Source organism: Oncorhynchus tshawytscha, linkage group LG09, assembly GCF_018296145.1.
Source record: "Oncorhynchus tshawytscha isolate Ot180627B linkage group LG09, Otsh_v2.0, whole genome shotgun sequence".
Classification (NCBI taxonomy): domain Eukaryota; kingdom Metazoa; phylum Chordata; class Actinopteri; order Salmoniformes; family Salmonidae; genus Oncorhynchus; species Oncorhynchus tshawytscha.
The window spans coordinates 29,180,852-29,200,293 of NC_056437.1; the positions used below are offsets into that span (position 1 = coordinate 29,180,852).

Here is a 19,442-nt window from a genome sequence, read left to right on the forward strand (position 1 = left end):
AGATTTAAATGAATAGAATTAACAAATTCAAAGAATAAACAAAGAAATCAAATATATAGGCCTAAATGCTCAACACATTCTTTCAGACTGTCTGCTCAGACTAACAGCCTTACCTGTTGTTCCTGTCAATCAGACACACAGTGTCAACCAATGAACCAAAGATGCGTGAGGGAGGGCGGAGCCAACTCGCTCACAGTCACACATTTAGCAGCGAGGAGAGAGAGGAAGGACAGCTGTGAAAACAACAGCTGGAAAATGAGTTGGAAGCACAGTAGCATGTGGATGCATTTTAATCATGTAGACTATGTTAGAGCACAGTGTAGAATTTGCCAAAACAAAATCTCATATAAAGCCGGTTCTACGCACAACCTACACCGGCATATGCGAACTGTGCACCCAACTGTGAAGCTAGCTGTAGCGGAGCTTCGAGAAACTAGCGGGCCTGCTAGTGATACCTACCTATAGGCAAATCGTGCCATTTTGTTTTTACCAAGTTACTCAAGGCCTCTAGTTTATGTGTGCCAAATTAGAAAAAAGTTACCAATCTGTACTTGAGTTATTTGACCATGTCAAGAGAAAAAAAATCTAAGAATAAAAATAGGTTTGACAGCCTCGCTGTGAACCCCTAAATATGGGTGTTGGGAAAGCTACTCTGAAAATATAGTTTACCAAGCTACCAATTCCTACACACTGGAAGAAGTTAATAAGCTACACTAAAGCTACCTTTTACTTAACTAAAGCTACTTTGACTACTTCGTGAAAATCTAAATCTGAAATGTCATCGAATACAAAATGCAATAACATAATGTGTAATTTATGCTATTAAACACAAAAGCAATGTTTCAAGGGAGAATTAGGCTGGTCTGAAAATGCCTGAAAATAAAGGACATTCTTGCCTACTTCACCCATATTTTATTTTAGCAAAAAAGTAATTATCTACTGAAAACACGATGTAGATTTAAACCAAGCTACTGCAAACTAGTTTAATTACTAGTTGAACTATATGTAGTAAACTACTCCCCAACACTGGTAATCTTATGAGTGCCACTGATGCAATCAGTTTCTCCCTTACATTATCTTTTGGAATTATCTCTTTTGGAACAATCTACATTGTTTTTTACTTAACTGATTGAAAAGGTGACAGGTCAAAAGGTAGTTAGGGACAATCTCCTCCACCTCATTGCCAGGGAGTCTCAGCAGGCGATACCAGGTGACTCTGGCTTAGGTGCTCTACTGCTCATTATCCCTCTGCATTAGGCTTTGAGTTTGGCTTTCCCACTTATATTTGTAAAGTAAAATTCTTTAAATCTCCCTATAAAAAAAACAATTACTAATCATTAGCCATGAAACTGAAATGTGCTCCATCAAGTATGTATCAAAGGTCATTCAAAGTCTTGATCAAAGGTCATTCAACAACTGGCTCACCCAAAATTCTCGCTGCTTAGTTTTTCATCCCGACTATTGTTGTTGTCGTCGTCGTCCTTTTTCTAAGAAGAGTGATATTTAGATTATTATTTACTGTTTGTAATGCTATGTGAATGGGTTGTACATACACAGTACAGGCCTTTAATTTGAACAGTTTTACACTTGAGTGTATCTGTATCTGCACTTATCTTCCAAAATGGTATTTTTATATTTTTTATTTCACCTTTATTTAACCAGGTAGGCCAGTTGAGAATAAGTTCTCATTTACAACTGCAACCTGGCCAAGATAAAGCAAAGCAGTGCGACAAAAACAACAACACAGAGTTACACATGGGATAAACAAGCGTACAGTCAATAACACAAAAGAAAAATCTGTATACAGTGTGTGAAAATTAAGTAAGGAGGTAAGGCAATAAATAGGCCAATAGTGGCAAAGTAATTACAATTTAGCAATTAACACTGGAGTGATATATGTGCAGATGAGGATGTGCAAGTAGAAATACTGGTGTGCAAAAGAGCAGAAAAACAAAAACAAATATGGGGATGAGGTAGGTAGTTGGTTGGATGGGCTATTTACAGATGGGCTGTGTACAGCTGCAAACATCCAGAGTATTTATATACTGTATGTTGGGGGAATTGAAGACCTTCATTGTACTGTAGGTGATCACTATGCTGTACTAATACTGTAAGAATAACTGGAGAGAAAAATACTCAAGCCCTCATGTCAAGTTGGCATTATCTGATTGGCTGTGTCATTGATTCCTGGCTCCTCCCATACAAAGCTAAAGAGTTATACATATGACATCTTATAATCTCAATATTTCAAACTAGTCACAATTGTTTATTCAGGTGTAATTCAATGTGTATTATTGCATTTGACACTAATCTGGATTTCAGTTTGTGTTTTCATACACACTGTAAATCTGCCGTGTGAGAGCTTGCTTCAAACAAGCAAAAAGTGTTACCCAGTAAGAAATCCGACATTTACAATGCTGTAAACTGAGAGACTTTCCAGCCGAAAGCTACAGTGAAAATGGTCAGTCTGCACAAAACATCCCATAATGACAAAGCAAAAACAGGTTTTTAGAAATGTTTGCAAATGTATATAAAAAATAAAATAATGAAATATCACATTTATATAAGTATTCAGACCCTTTACTTAGTTCTTTTTTGAAGCCCCTTTGGCAGCGATTACAGCCTCGATTCTTCTTGGGTATTACGCTACAAGATTTGCACACCTGTATTTGGGGAGTTTCTCCCATTTTTATCTGCATATCCTCTCAAGCTCTGTCAGGTTGGATGGGGAGTATCGCTGCACAGCTATTTTCAGGTCTCTCCAGAGATGTTCAATCGTGTTCATACCCGGGCTCTGGCTGAGCCACTCAAGGACATTCAGAGACTTTTCCCGAAGGTACTCCTGCGTTATCTTGGCTGCGTCCTTGGGTCATTAACATGTTGGAAGGTGAACCTTCGCCTGAGGTCCTGAGCACTCTCTCAGCTCTAGGAATAGTCTTGGTGGTTCCAAACGTGATGTAGGCCACTGTGTTCTTGGGGACCTGCAATGCTGAAGACATGTTTTGGTACCCTTCCCCAGATCTGTGCTCCTGTCTCAGAGCTCTATGGACAATTCCTTCGACCTCATGGCTTGGTTTTTGCTCTGACATGCACTGTCAACTGTGGGGCCTTTGTATAGACTGGTCTGAGCCTTTTCAAATCATGTCCAATCAATTGAATTTACCACAGGTAGACTCCAATCAAGTTGTAGAAACACCTCAAGTGTCATCAATAGAAACAGGATGCACGTGAGCAACATTTCAAGTCTCATAGTAAAGGATCTGAATACTTATGTAAATAAGGTATTTCAGGTTTTTTTGCACATTAGCAAACATTTCTAAAAACCTGTTTTGGCTTTGTCATTATGGGATTATTGTGTGTAAATATTGTGTATGTAATCCATTTTAGAATAAGGCTGTAAACGTAACAAAATGTGGAAAAAGTCAAGGGGTCTGAATACTTTCTAAAAGAACTGTAACCCCTCTATTTGGTCAGTGCTGCTGTGTGTCGCATACATTATAATCTCTCTGTGCCACTGAAGCTACCCACTGGACAAAATCTGGTTGAATCAACATTTTTTTCCCAAGACATTTCAACCAAAATAATCTGTGATGACGACTCAACATGCAAAACTGATTGGATTTGTAAAAAGTCATTAGCATAAGGGCATTGTGTTTTTTTCCCCTAAATTTGAACATAAATCCAATGACACTGTGAATTATTTTGTTGATTTCTCGTTGAATTAACGTTAGATGACAACTCAACCAAATGTAAATCAAAGCTATACCGTGAAGTGACTTCTGCACCCAGTGGGTAGTTTGTGTCCTTTGTTAAACCTGTCCCTACTACAGGACACATATGCTTCTCATTTTGGTTCCAATAGGTGGGTATTGAATGTGCACCTTTATTCCAGTTCCTTTGTAGCTGGTTTACTTTCAAACTCTAAACTCTGTCATCAGGTATTGCACTGCCTGACCCTCAATGGCTGGTTTACACAACACTCAGTCCCACTGGCAGCAACAAAATAATACATCTTATCATAACACAGGGTCCTCCAACACAATGAAGCCTGTCTGAGCTCACTGGGAAACCCAGACACAGATCACTGGCTGTGGCTAGAGCAAGAGACTGATTTCCAGACCCTGTTAGCTAGGTGTTTGGGAGGTTATGCGGAAATGGCTTGGCTATATTGCAATTTGTGTTTATGCATATTACAGTCTGCCCCACAGATATGTCTGCACCGTACAGTGAGCATACCTAACCGCTGAGAATTTTTCAAAGCAATAAAATATTTTGTTTCCATTGCTGGACAGTGACACAGAGAAAGGTCAGATTGGTAGCTGGCAGGAGCGAGTGGCTTCTGATTGGATATCAGATTCTCAGTACTTCCTATACTGTGTGAGGATGACTATATTATGCATTACAACACATCGCAGTATAACAATCAAATTCATAAACAACTCCTACTTCACATCTCAGCAATCAAGGTTCAATGCCTGGTCATAATTCAGTTCAAACAATGACTAACAAAGCTTTATTGTGTGCCTTTGTTCATAAAGTTTTAAGTCTCATTATTTTTGAGACTTATGTAATGTGGTTCTTGTGAATATACAAAAATATGTTGGTCTGATTCAGGTTCTTGGCAGAAGTATTCACTTCCTGTTTTTTATGAACAGATCCAGAGTGCCTTTCTTTCTGTCAGAGCTCTGTGAATACGTACTGCTGTTCTCTCTTCTCTGCATGAGTTTGAGCAGATTAAACTTGGACATTCACCTGCTGTTTCTCTAGTTAAGGCTGTGTTAACTGTATGGCTTTTGTCAAGCTGTCAGTAATAATTGTATTATCCTTACATTATTGGAAGGCTGAAGGACAACATAGTGTATTATCAACAGTAAATTCCATAAGAACCATTGTAATAGTGCAAAATGATCCCGGCGGATTTCGTAAATGGTAAAGGGCATAATAAAACAGAATCTAAAACCATAAATGTGGGGCCACATATATTGGGTCTAAGTTACATCTACTTTACATAAAATGTAACTCTTAAAGTAACTGTGAAAATATCCTTTTTAAAAGTTAATATTCTGTTAACCCATATTTGTGGTCAAAGCATAAATTGGAGAAAAAAACACTTAAAAATCCCCACCTCAAACTTGAATCTCAAACAGAAGTTTAAAAAATGCTTGCTATTTCCTAAAAGAGAATGCCATCCTGCTTCATTAGCTAAGCTGGCCGATCAGTGGTCTACATTAATATTTTTAATGACTAGTAAACGCCCACATCATTCTGTTGTTGGGGTAGGTCATTGACATCACCAATAAATTCTGACAGGGAGAGCAGGAAAGGGGGAGGAGAAAAGAAGCATCCATATAGATAATACTGCCTCAGTCAAGAGGACCCGAGTGTAGACCCCAATGCATTGATCCACATTCATACCTGCATTGACCCACATTCTGGACTGTTGCCCCTTACTTCAGCCCAGCTGACCCTTCTGAAGCCTATGTCCTTCTACAGGGCTGAACTACCTGATCCATAGACTGCAATGTGTTTGCTGTTTGTGCATACCATTTTGAATGACTAGCAGATAACATATGTAAATAGAATTGTGAAAACTTGTTTCTAAACAAAGTGACATGGGATGACAGGCCTTCAATGTTGGGCACCTTCTCTCTGCACTCACGTAACTTTTTTGATGGAAATCACAAGTCTAAGGGAGATTCTTACTTGAGAAAAAGACTGTCCTCTCCTTGACTCCTTCGTCCTGTCTCCTCTGTGATCAGGAAACCTATAAGTGGTTGAGGAGAATATCAGTTAGTTTGTAGGCAAACGGAGGAGTGTCCTCACCTCCTTGACAGCCTCCTTCCGCTGAGGAAGCACAAGAGTATCCTACCTGAGTCCTTCGGGGAAGAATTTAGAGATCCGCCACACCCCCTTTGAATCAGCTGTTGTTTACACGGAGGAGAAAGCATGCATATATTTCAAAAACAATATGCTTTTTTATCCTTTTATCTATAAAATGTTTATCACAACTAGCTAAATGTATTTGTACTACTTTACACAATTAATTGAGGACTCCACCACTGTAAACGTCATTTGCATGATGTCCATTTGTTTCTACTTTCCTCTCCTCCCCTCGCCTACCATTTACCTTTTTCAAAAGGAGGTGAGGAGAGGACAGAAGAGTTGATCAAACCAATTGAGAATCTCCCAAAATTCCACTGTACTGATTCCCTGTCATTTTCTCATTTGGGCAAAAGTCTGTCCTCCATCCGCTCTCCTCCGTCACCTGTAAATTGATAAATGGTTGAGGAGTATGCTAAACAGAAGATTGTCCTCCCCTCCTTGATAGCCTCCTTTTGGTGAGGAAGCACAAGTGTATCCTACCGTGGAAGACTTTTGATACCTGCCATACACCCTTTGAATCAGCTGTTGTATTTTCAAAGGAGAAAAGCATGTGCACATTTAAAAACGATATGAAAAAGCCCTTGTTGTAGGGTTAAGACAAAACAAATCCAAAGGTGAAAGAGGACTTTAGTGCCTTAAAGTTTTAGCATGGGCAGCGCAATTGAGGATATTCGCCATTTTGAAGTAGTCAACTGGGTGGGTCTTCCTATGGGATAAGGAGCATCATATAATTCTATCCAGGTCATCAGCCAATGAATTATGCTCATGATCAAACATTTTATAACTACAGGTAGCAGTAAATCAACAACCTTGGCTTCATATCTGTTCAAACACTCCAAGTGGCAATGTGCACCCTTTCAGTTTGTTTGCCAACTCAGAACTATCAGAAGGAAATTGACTACTTCAAAATGGAGATGGCCTCACTAGCACCGCCCTTCACCTCAGATGCCACAATTGGACAGATATAAAGAATTCTCTATCGGTCTTCTTTGGAAAATCCTCAGGTAATATTAGATTAGTTCCAGACCACCCAAACTGTGATCATGGGTAAATTGTAGTGATGGGTGAAAAATATCCATAGTTACATATCAGGATATTATTTTTGCTCTTTTTTAATAGAGCCAATTTGTTTTCAGCTTTCTTTCCCCATGACTGATCCAAACTCATTCTCATGTCTCTCTGCATCAGACAAATGGTGAGCAATGTTTGGAATATCAAATACTAATTTTATTACTATCCAATCGCAATTCATTAGCCTATCATATTGGGACTTTAGTATCGGGATAACATATCGTGAGGTCCCTGGCAATTTCCAGCCCTAGTAAATTGTGACACTGACTGATCAATAATTAATATCGAGTAGTTATTTGTGATGCAAGCTCATTTGTAGATCAATCAGTCTGGACTCACCTTTAAAGTCGACTGTCCAATTCACCCATTGAATGTAGAGCAATGTCTGAATCAGCATGTCAGATTTTATACAGTAAAGCAAACAAGTGCCACCTAGTGGTCAAACCCTGAATATCATTTGACACGTACACCAGCTCTGGTGGAACAGGAAAACGTACAGGCACAATATGGTGGTGTTTGGGTGGGTCTGACAGTATTATGAAGGAATGATACAGGGCACAATAGTAGAGCCACTCCTTGCTGAGAATGCAACAAATAAAAAACAAAACATGTTTAACCAGATGTAATTTAATTTTTTTTTTTTTAAACATTGGGTTTGGAAAAAAAGTACAAAAGTGATCTGTACGCCACAGTATGAAACCAGTTTGGTCCAGAGCTGTAAAGTGAAAGTTGTGTTCCTTTAAAAACCATATTCTACATAGAATTACCCAGCCTACACATACTCACTAAAAACGATACAAGTTACACATTTTAAATACATAGGCTGACCCCTGTAATACCTTTACATGTGATAAAAAAAGGACAAAAGTCTAAAAGTACATGAGACCACAATGCCAACCTGTATATGGCACTAAGTCATGCAGTATTACAATCGTTCCACTACAGAGAAACAGCAAAGCACTACAGCTGTCACAGTGAGAAAGAGGGCAGCCGGGAGGTGTCTCTAAATAACAAGGTTTAAAAATCTCTCAAAGAGTTCATGGTTTTTAGACTTTAACGCCGAGAGAAGTCTCCGCTGCTGGCCAGCAACGCTGTGGTTGGACACTATTTTAACATTTGCATACATAGTAAGTTGAGAAGGGTCTCTCCAATGAGGAGAGAACCTATTCCATAATTATGTCCAATTAGAAAAATATAACTAATATGTTAAGAGAAAGTTGCTGTTGAAGACAAAAATCCCCCAAACCCTGGGAAATGCTCAGAGTATGTGGTGAGAAAACACTAAGAAAGACAATTGAATAAATAATTCCATGACATCTATAAAAATCAACTTGGTTCTGTGATGTTGGCAATCTTTTCCACCTTGCGCAAACCATGCTGCTGGACCCAGGCAGTGTTAACGAGGCTCTCTCCTCCCTCCATCCACAGTCACAGCCAGATAAAAAAATAATAACTTGGGGTCAAAACACGAGGACGCATTCTTATTGTCATGTCAACATGAAAGACAATTTCCATGTACAGCATGTTCACCAGGTTTTCCAATGAAGAAAACTGAAAAGGATCAAAATTGAGAAAACAGAAAGGAGAGGGGAAAGGTTGAATGGCATCAGCCTTTCAGTGTTAAAACAACAAAGCCCCTCCAAGCTGTAGTTGGGTGGGCTTGTCATTACGGTAACAGCAGTGAACTCCCTGTTCTGTCAAACTTCTTGCCCTTTGAGAGTCCGGCCACTTGTTTCAGCAGATCCCGATTTTTGGCCTGTAGTAAAAGAAAAGTAGTGAGTATGTAACCATCTATGTTTAATGAAAGCATTTACCGCACAAGCTAGTAGTGTTTGATTACATCCTACTGTGCCTCTTTCTTAGGAAAGTTGTTTGAATCCCATGTACTTGAGGGGCTAAAGGTCAACATATTGGGTTGGAACTTGTCTCAATGGCTGCGTTTACACAGACAGCCAATTCTGATCTTTTTCCACTAATAGATCAACCCATTTGCCAATAATTGGGCAAAAGATCTGAATTGGGCCAACTGTGTAAATGTAGCCAATGGCTCACAAGATGTCAGGTTTTTATCTTGTAAAGGCATGCATGGAAATTTCTAGTCTACCTGTTGCTGTTCCATGGACTCTTTGTGTGCCTTCTCCATGTTGTTCATCTTCACCCTCATGTTGGATTCCTGGTACTGGAAGTCTGCCTTGAGCTCTGTGAGCTAGAAGTACAAAAAAAAAGAAAGAGGCAGACAATCTAATGAATACAACACGACCAAAAGTCAAATTTCACATAAAAATGTTTAGAAGTGTGTATGCATACCAGTCAAAAGTTTAGACACCTACTCATTCTAATTGTTCTTCAGTTTTATTATTTTCTACATTGTAGAATAATAGTGAAGACATTAACTATGAAATAACACATATGGAATCATGTCAGTGTTGAATCAAAAATATATTTTACATTTGAGATTCCTCAAAGTAGCCACCCCCTGCCTTGACGACAGCTTTGCACACTCCTGGCATTCTCTCAACCAGCTTCACCTGGAATGCTTTTCCAACAGTCTTGAAGGAATTCCCACATATGCTGAGCATTGGCTGCTTTTCCATCGCTCTGCAGCCCAACTCATCCCAATTGGGTTGAGGTCAGGTGATTGTGGAGGCCAGGTTATTTGATGCAGAAGTCTCTTCTTATTATTGGTGTCCTTTAGTAATGGTTTCTTTGCAGCAATTCAGCCATGAAGGCCTGATTCACACAGTCTCCTCTGAACAGTTGATGTTGAGATGTGTCTGTTACTTGAACTCTAAAGCACTTATTAGGGCTGCAATTTCTGAGGCTGGTAACTCTAATGAACTTATCCTCGGCAGCAGAGGTAACTCCGGATCTTCCTTTCCTGTGGTGGTCCTCATGAGAGACAGTTTCATCATAGCACTTGATGGTTTTTGCAACTGCACTTGAAGAAACTTTCAAGTTTAAGACATGAAGGTCAGTCAAAGTAATGGACTGTCATTTATCGTCGCTTATTTGAGCTGTTCATGCCATAATATGGACTTGGTCTTTTACCAAATAGGACTATCTTCTGTATACCAACCCTACCTTGTCACAACACAACTATTGTCTCAAACGCATTAAGGAAATACATTTTTAATAAGGCAAACCTGTTAATTGAAATGGATTACCTCATGAAGCTGGTTGAGATAATGCAAAGCTGTCATCAAGGCAGAGGGTAGCTACTTTGAAGAATACTTTGAAGAATCTCAAATATATTTTGATTTGTTTAACTTCTTGGTGACTGGGGGGGCAGTATTGAGTAGCTTGGATGAATAAGGTGCAGAGGGTAAACTGCCTGCTACTCAGCCATAAAAGCTAGAAGAATGTGCATATAATTAGTATATTTGGACAGAAAACACTGAAGTTTCTAAAACTGTTTGAATGTCTGAGTATAACAGAACTCATATGGCAGGCGAAAACCCGAGAAAAATTCAACCAGGAAGTGGGAAATCGGAGGTTTGTAGATTTTCAACTATGTCATTCCAATATACAGTGTCTGTGGGGTCATTTTGAACTTCCTAAGGCTTCCACTAGAAGTCTACAGTCTTTAGAACCTTGTTTGAGGCTTCTACTGTGAAGTGGGGCCGAATGAGAGGGGATTGCTTTTCTACAGACAAAGGAATTCTCTAGATGGAACATCACTGAAGATTTATGATAAAAACATCGTGAAGATTGATTCTATACTTCGTTTGACATGTTTCTACGACCTGTAATATAACTTTTAGGATTTTCCGCTGGACTTGCACGCGCGCTTGGATGTTTACCAAACGCGCTGACAAAGGGAGGTATTTGGACATAAATTATGAACTTTATCGAACAAATCAAACATTTATTGTGGAACTGGGATTCCAGGGAGTGCATTCTGAAGATCATCAAAGGTAAGTGAATATTTATAATGCTATTTCTGACTAATGTTAACTCCACAACATGGCGGATCTCTTTGACTGTTTTGGTCTCCGAGCGCTTATTGCATGGTATGCTTTTTCCATAAAGTTCTTTGAAATCTGACACAGCGGTTGCATTAAGGAGAAGTTTATCTAAAGTTCCATGTATAATAGTTGTGTCTTTTATCTATGTTTATTATGAGTCTTTCTGTAAATTGATGTGGCTCTCTGCAAAACCACCGCATGTTTTGGAACTACTGAACATAACACACCAATGTAAAATGAGATTTTTGGATATAAATATGCACTTTATCAAACAAAACAAATGTATTCTGTAACATGAAGTCCTATGAGTGTCATCTGATGAAGATCAAAGGTTAGTGATGAATTTGATATATATTTCTGCTTTTTGTGACTCCTCTCTTTGGCTGGAAAAATGGCTGTGTTTCTGTGACATGGTGGTGACCTAACAATCGTTTGTGGTGCTTTCGCTGTAAAACCTTTTTGAAATCAGACTGTGGCTGGATTAACGAGAATTGTATCTTTCAAATGGGGTAAAATACTTGTATGCTTGAGGAATTTTAATTATGAGATTGTTGTTGTTTTGAATTTGGCGCCCTGCACTTTCCCTGGCTGTTGGCGGGGTGAGACGCTACCGTCCCGAATATCCCAGAGAGGTTAACTTCTTCGATATAGGGGGCGCTCTTTAAATTTTTTGATAAAAAAACGTTCCAGTTTTAAACAAGATATTTAGTCACGAAAAGATGCTCGACTATGCATATAATTGACAGCTTTGGAAAGAAAACACTGACGTTTCCAAAACTGCAAAGATATTGTCTGTGAGTGCCACAGAACTAATGCTACAGGCGAAACCAAGATGAAATTTCATACAGGAAGTGCCCCAGATTTTGAATGCGCTGTGTTCCAATGTCTCCTTATGGCTGTGAATGCGCCAGGAATGAGCCTACACTTTCTGTTTCCCCAAGGTGTCTGCTGCATTGTGACATTTGTAGGCATATCATTGGAAGATTGACCAGGAGAAACCAAACTGCCACAAATGATTTATCAACGAATAGATATGTGAAAAACACAGAGGATTGATTCTAAACAACATTTGCCATGTTTCTGTCGATATTATGGAGTTAATTTGGGAAAAAGTTTGGAGTTGTAATGACTGAATTTTCGGGGGGTTTCCTTAGCCAAACGTGATGAACAAAACGGAGCGATTTCTCCTACACAAATAATCTTTTTGGAAAAACTGAACATTTGCTATCTAACTGAGAGTCTCCTCATTGAAAACATCCGAAGTTCTTCAAAGGTAAATTATTTTATTTGAATGCTTTTCTTGTTTTTGTGAAAATGTTGCCTGCTGAATGCTAGGCTTAATGCTATGCTAGTTATCAATACTCTTACACAAATGCTTGGGTAGCTATGGTTGAACAGCATATTTTGAAAATCTGAGATGACAGTGTTGTTAACAAAAGGCTAAGCTTGTGAGCCAATATATTTATTTCATTTCATTTGTGATTTTCATGAATAGTTAACGTTGCGTTATGGTAATGAGCTTGAGGCTATGATTACACTCCCGGATACGGGATTGCTCGACGCAAGTTAACACTTTGGTTACTACCTGACTCCATGAGTGTCATTTCATAGTTGATGTCTTCACTATTATTCAACAATGTAGAAAAAAGTACAAATAAAGAAAAACCCTGGAATGAATAGGTTTAGGTATATCTCTATTAGTTAGGCATGTACCTTTCGGTCCTTCTCCAGCATTGTCTGATCCCTCTGCTGAAGCATTCTTTTTAATGACATCACTTCCTCTTTCAGCTGGCTGATCAGAATGAAGTTGTCCGTTCCTCCAGAATCCATAGATTGGGTGATTGAACTACTGCAGGAAGAGAGCAGGGAAAAAACAAGTTAGGGTGGCAGAAAAAGGAAAATACCTGTTTGGAGATCTTTTTCACACTGGCCAACTTTACCTGCTCCAACAACACCTTGATGGCAACCATCACAGATGTGTGTTAGAACCAAGAAGGCCAAAAATAAGTGTCAGGAACATACTGGATGTTCAGCCCGGTTTACTTCAAAAAGTTAAACTCGTTCTAACTCCTTACATCTGATTGAAACTCCTCTCGTACCTGTCCCCGTTGGATGGCTTCATCTCCAGTTTTGGTTTCTTCTTTGGGGTATCCTTCTGGATCGAAGACGATTTATGGCTGACGGGAGAACCAACACACAACTTAAGCCACAGAGGCTCCATCAAAAACGGAACTCGTCCCAGATTGCCCCATAGTTAAAATACATTGCATAACTAAGCAAATGGGCTTGTCATAAGTCAAAACACTAGGGAATGTGATTCAGAAAGAGGTGGTAAGTCACCTCTGCTTCCACATTCCCTGCTCCTGCTCTGGACTTAAGCTCCCACTGAGTCTACAACACAGAGACAAGAAAATACACGCACAAACAAAAACCAAGTTATGTAATTTCATCTTTCAAGATGTTTCTTCTGATATTTGACACATACATCATTACTCAGACCCCTACATCCTTCCAAAAAGTGCCTGTTCAGCACAATACATATATAGTATTGTGACAGAGCAGAGACCTGCATTACAGAGGATGTAAAGGACTAACATGTAGAGGAGAGGGCTGTGGCGCCAGGGCCTACTTGTGTGAGCTGCTGTGTCTTTGCTGCTGGTGGTGATGGTGCTGTCTGGAGTGGTGGTCCTTCTCATTGAGCGAGGAGTTGGAGTGGGAGGAGCTGAAGCCTTTCCTCTGCTCCTTGGTCTTTTGCAGTACACGTCGGTAGGACAGAGTGCACAGCCAGCACAGCAGTTTCCCATCCACCTGAAACAACACACACAGGACAGTGGAGGATAGTGAATACGCAAGTGTTGAACAACATGCATGTCAGGGTACCAATGCAGCAGGAATCTGTGCCTACCTTTCTCCTGCCCTCCTCCTTGCGGTCAAATGCGCACTGTTGTTTGCACTGCTCGCAGGTCTGTGGAGGTCCATACTTCTTCTCTGAGTTGGTGCAACGCTGACACTTTGTCCCGATGAAAGCAGCAATGATGTTACAGTATTGGCAGGGTTTGGGCTATGTGGGGAAACAACAGAAGACTGTTTCAACCTGATTTGGCAGACAATTTGTCCAGCATAACCAGAACTGAGTCAATCAGTACATAATGTACAATTATAAACAGATAATTCAAGTCAAACATACTGTCCCAAACTGCTTTACATTCTGGGCACACTTCTTGCAAATGGTGTTTGTTTTGCTGAAATAAAGAACAGTAAAGAGAAATCACAACAACATCCTGAAACCAATGTTTTCACTATATTAAGAATGGAATAAGAATACCAGGTGCTGGAGCAGAACTCACCTCTCCTGCTGAAACTCTGATCTGCAGTATGTACACTTGACGATGGGATGAGCGATGCGACACTCCTGTTGACACAAGAAACAAAGCATTAGTGATTAATCTCTTCAAACGCTTATAAAGCTCTTCCAATGACAAAATATAAATATAATCGTGTTTAAAAAATAATAATAATGTTGGCAATAACACTAATAAATAACTTAGTTATTAAAAACCCTCAATCATGAGTTTGTCCTACCTGTCAAAACACCTTTGTCTGCCTTTATTTAGTGTTAAGCATTTGTTCATTATTATTTACCATGAATGGGAAGTATTTACAATGAACCTTTTATTTAGTCAATCTGGGCAGAAAGCTTGAAAACCTGTGTGTGTGGTGGTGAGCTTATGGCAATGGGAAATATGTATTTACAACGCACCAGCATGAATAGCAAAATGTTTTAATAAAATGTAATAATTTGCCACTGGAATTATAACTCGATTTTTGCCCATTCCATTTTGAAGTTATGTGGAACATAGCCTACCCTACAGGCCGAAGAGGAATGCTACATTGAGCCCACTGGAATTCAGTTTTGTAAATGCCGGTAGTTAGACTACATTGATGATAAAATAGACTTGTTAGTAAGTGGCATGAAGTGTAAACTAATGACAACTGAACAGGTCATGGACGATGCAATGTGAAAATAGATAACGTTAGTTAATAACACAAGTTCATCTGACATTATTTTGTCTGTTACACCCAGCGGACACTTCGATGAGAAAACAACTCGCGGATACATTGTATAGTCCCATTGTATATTATCTAGCTAACGAGGATGCCATTTGCGTCCCAGACATGTTGCAATGATATAGCGGTTACATAATTATCACTTGCTATAAGGGCTGAATGTGGCCAGAGACCTTGGAATTCTACATCCAGGTAGCAGTCTAAACACGCGTGAAACACGTATACGTCTGTAATAGTACAGTAACGTTAGTGAACTTAGCCCAAAATCTGGCAATATGAATGGTTAACTAAATTGCAGGCGCCCACAACTAGCTAGCACCCACACCTCCAGTCCAAACCTTGCACAGCTGCTGTCCCTGCGACAGTTCTTCGAACGGATACCGCTGGTTACACTTCGTACACGCGTAGAGGGCCGTTGTTGCCATTCTCACCAAGATTAACAAAAAGTCACAGATAAAAACAAATAGAGTGAAATATGTAGTCACCTAGACAGCGTGCCGTCTTAACTATTTAGCTAAGCATGTAGCTAGCCAGCTAGCTAATAATAGTTAGCTAGGCTAATGCTAAATAAAACAGCTAAATGTCCTCAAATATCTATCATCTCTTTCTGTTGGCAAGCTAACATAAATTAGTTAACATCGGTAGTCAAAACAGCTGATAATGGATTCGCAAAATATAAAAACGAGTAAAATATTTAACGCTGATCTTAGCTAGCAATTCTCCTAGCTTTTTTCCCTTTCTCTTTTTTTTTGTATCCGCGGCGGCGTCATTCATACCGGATGCGGCCGACTAGAAAAGAAAGAAAGATAAGCCAATCATGACATGTTATTAGTGCGCGGGACTTTGCATTTTGAAACACAGAAGCCAATCAGAGAATAAAACAAGACTGAATGATTAAGTTCCACCAGAGAGGAAGCGAAAGCGAGAGGATTTTTTTGTATATGAGACTTTCGAATTACGTGAGGCCTGATCGAATAATAGTTTCGTAATGTTTAGACTATTACAAATGTACTGACATAAGTGGATGCACGTGGCATTCCAGCAACTTTGAGAAAAACTACATAGTTTTGCCAGTTGTTCACAAGCGTATCTGAACACTCATTGGCTAGAATGGTCCCTTCATGAAAACATGTATTTCAATTGTTAGTTCGGTCATCTTGTCAATATAATATATAATCTCCGATTCTAATAGCCTCTGCCGAGTGGCCATGTCTAGATGGGATACAACTTTTCTAGATGGGATACAACGTCAAAAGTCGTTTCTTGCATTTTAGCGAAACCTTTTCTTAATGTAGGTCGCAGTTGTAAATTAGAATTTGTTCTCAACTGGTCTACCTGGTTAAATAAAGGTGGGGGGAGATGATCTAACCTGCTACGTTAAATCTCCCAACGTGCTGCGTAAATTTTCCTAAACCTGCTATGAAAAGTTTTGACAAAAGCTGTATCCTTTCTAGACAAAACCGTACAGAGCCCCAACAACCGAATGTTCCGGTTTTCAGGGGAACTGGAAAGAGACCTTGTGACGCGTGTTCAGCTTTTGTGCAAGTTCATGGAAACTAAAAATAGCTTTTTGATCTTAATTTAAGGTTAGAATTATGCATAAACTTAGCAGCGTGGTTAGGTTTAAAATCAGATTTTAAGAAGAGAAATCTCTTCAGTGGGTCATATGATTGAGTGTAGTCTGGCCCTGGAGTGTGAAGGTGAACGGAAAGGCTCTGGAGCAACTAACCGCCCTTGCTGTCTCTGCCTGGCCGGTTCCCCTCTTTCCACTGGGATTCTCTGCCTCTAACCCTATTACAGGGGCTGAGTCACTGGCTTACTAGGGCTCTTTCATACCTTCCCTAGGAGGGGTGCGTCACTTGAGTGGGTTGAGTCACTGATGTGATCTTCCTGTCTGGGTTGGCGCCCCCCCTTGGGTTGTGCCGTGGCGGAGATCTTTGTGGGCTGTACTCGGCCTTGTCTCAGGATGGTAAGTTGGTGGTTGAAGATATCCCTCTAGTGGTGTGGGGGCTGTGCTTTGGCAAAGTGGGTGGGGTTATATCCTTCCTGTTTGGCCCTGTCCGGGGGTATCATCGGATGGGGCCACAGTGTCTCCTGACCCCTACTGTCTCAGCCTCCAGTATTTATGCTGCTGTAGTTTATGTGTCGGGGGGCTAGGGTCAGTTTGTTATATCTGGAGTACTTCTCCTGTCCTATCCGGTGTCCTCTGTGAATTTAAGTATGCTCTCTCTAATTCTCTCTTTCTCTCGGAGGACCTGAGCCCTAGGACCATGCCTCAGGACTACCTGACATGATGACTCCTTGCTGTCCCCAGTCCACCTGGCTGTGCTGCTGCTCCAGTTTCAACTGTTCTGCCTGTGATAATTATTATTTGACCATGCTGGTCATTTATGAACATTTGAACACCTTGGCCATGTTCTGTTATAATCTCCACCCGGCACAGCCAGAAGAGGACTGGCCACCCCACATAGCCTGGTTCCTCTCTAGGTTTTGGCCTTTCTATGGAGTTTTTCCTAGCCACCGTGCTTCTACACCTGCATTGCTTGCTGTTTAGGGTTTTAGGCTGGGTTTCTGTACAGCACTTTGAGATATCAGCTGATGTACGAAGGGCTATATAAATACATTTGATTTGATTTGATTTCTCATCGAAGAGGTTAAACTCCAGACAAGTCCGCTGGGCTCTGTTCTTCACGCGTTCCATTTTCATGTCACTTACATCCCTGGAAAGAAAACGTAAAAGCTGATGCTCTCTCCCGCCAGTTTGAACTTCTGACGAGTAACACAGACCCTACACCCATTCTTCCTTCCTCTTGAATTATGGGACAGGTACAGTGGGAGGACCCAGCTCCTCCTGAGACACCAGCTGGGAAGAGTTACGTACCAGCAGCTGTTAGACCCCAACTGATGGTGTCACACGTCCTTGGGGTCAGGACATCTGGGTATTACACAAACCAATGAACATCTAGCCCGGAAGTTCTGGTGGTCCTCACTTGCATCCGACGTAAGGGATTATGTACTCTCCTGTCCAGTCTGTGCCCAAACCAAAAGCCCTCGTCATCTCCCTTCCGGTAAGCTTAAACCTTTGCCAATCCCTCACAGACCCTGGTGCCACATAGCTGTTGACTTCATCACAGACCTTCATGAATCCCCTGGTTACACCACCATCCTTGTCATAGTAGACCATTGTTTTCAAAAATGTGCCGTCTGGTTCCTAATCCTCATTTACCTAATGCCATGGAATTGGCTGAGTGTATGTTCCAGCAGGTGTTCCGTCTGTATGGGATTCCGAAGGACATCGTCTCTGACTGCGGGCCCCAGTATATCTCCCGGGTGTGGCGAGCCTTCTGTGACCGACTGGGGGGGTCGCCCTCAGCCTCTCCTTCAGGTACCATCCCCAGACCAACGGGCAGAAGGAACGCCTGAATAAGAAATAGGGAAGTACCTCCACCAACAATGTTCTGCCTCTTCACACGACTGGAGTCGGTATATGGCCTGGGCCGAATACGCTCAGAACTCACTCATGCATTCATCCCTCCGCCTTACTCCGTTTCAATGTGTACTTGGATTCCAACCCCCCATGTTTCCCTGGGAGGCGGAGCCTGGTACTGTTCCAGCTGTTGATGACTGGTTTCGGCATAGTGAGCGGTAATGTGAGACCGGCATCTGCAGGAAGCCTCTAATACCCAGAAACGCTTTGCCGACAGACGCTGCCGACCTACGCCACTCTTTCACCCCGGACAGCATGTCCGGCTCTGCCTCCCATACAAAAAGTTCTGTCCTCACTTCATTGGTCCCTTCAAGGTAATCCATCACATCAACCCTGTCACGTACTGCCTCGTTACCCGTCAGTATAAAATCTCCTCGTCCTTCCATGTAACACACAGTTCAACAGTTACTGATTTATGTTGATTAAGGATGTGCCCTTGTGAGACCATTAAAAAAGCCACTTCATCATTGCGCTAGTGGGGAATGAGTCACATTTCTTTCCCTCCGTTTAGTAATCAGATTACTGTTCAAAGACAAAGCCCTGGGGCGTATTCATTAGGCGACTGTTGCAAAATGTTTCCTTACCTCTCTAGGGGGTGTGACCAACATCCGGTGAAATTGCAGATCGCCAAATTAAAAAACAGAAATACTCATAATAAAAATTCAGAAAACATAAGTGTTATACATAGGCTTAAAGATGAACTTCTTGTTAATCCAACCATTGTGTCAGATTTCAAAAAGGCTTTACGGCGAAAGCATACCATGCAATTATCTGAGGACAGCGCCAAGCACACAAAACATTACAAACCAGCCAAGTAGAGGAGTAACAAAAGTCAGAAATAGCGATAAAATTATCACTTACCTTTGATGATCTTCATATGGTTGCACTCCCAAGACTCCCAGTTACCCAATAAATGTTAGTTTTGTTCGATTAAGTCCCTCTGTATATCCAAAAACCTCTGTTATGTT

The 19,442-nt window shown here is 40.7% G+C and overlaps 1 protein-coding gene across 2 annotated transcripts; it reads right to left on the minus strand.

Moving 5' to 3' along the window:
* Window positions 1–7,565: 7,565 nt before the first annotated feature.
* fam76b (family with sequence similarity 76 member B) lies at window positions 7,566–15,774 on the minus strand. Of its 2 annotated transcripts, none has more exons than XM_024431531.2 (10): window positions 15,326–15,774; window positions 14,267–14,331; window positions 14,107–14,161; window positions 13,825–13,980; window positions 13,549–13,727; window positions 13,260–13,310; window positions 12,995–13,096; window positions 12,633–12,768; window positions 9,059–9,160; window positions 7,566–8,710 (listed from the first exon to the last, which is right to left on the minus strand). In XM_024431531.2, the coding sequence occupies exons 1-10, from the start codon at window positions 15,410–15,412 to the stop codon at window positions 8,621–8,623; spliced, it is 1,023 nt and encodes a 340-aa protein (XP_024287299.1). In that variant the 5' UTR covers window positions 15,413–15,774; the 3' UTR covers window positions 7,566–8,620. The 2 variants fall into 2 exon arrangements, with proteins under 2 accessions (XP_024287299.1, XP_024287300.1); XM_024431532.2 differs by having other exon boundaries at window positions 13,019–13,096; window positions 15,326–15,773.
* Between the last annotated feature and the right edge of the window lie 3,668 nt (window positions 15,775–19,442).

Coding starts and splice junctions, on each gene's coding strand:
- fam76b (XM_024431531.2), bottom strand. CDS start 15,412: ATGGCAACAACGGCCCTCTACGCGTGTACGAAGTGTAACCAGCGGTAT. Junction 14,332..15,325: donor AGGGACAGCAGCTGTGCAAG/GTTTGGACTGGA, acceptor TTGTGTCAACAG/GAGTGTCGCATCGCTCATCC. Junction 8,711..9,058: donor AGTCCATGGAACAGCAACAG/GTAGACTAGAAA, acceptor CTTTTACTACAG/GCCAAAAATCGGGATCTGCT.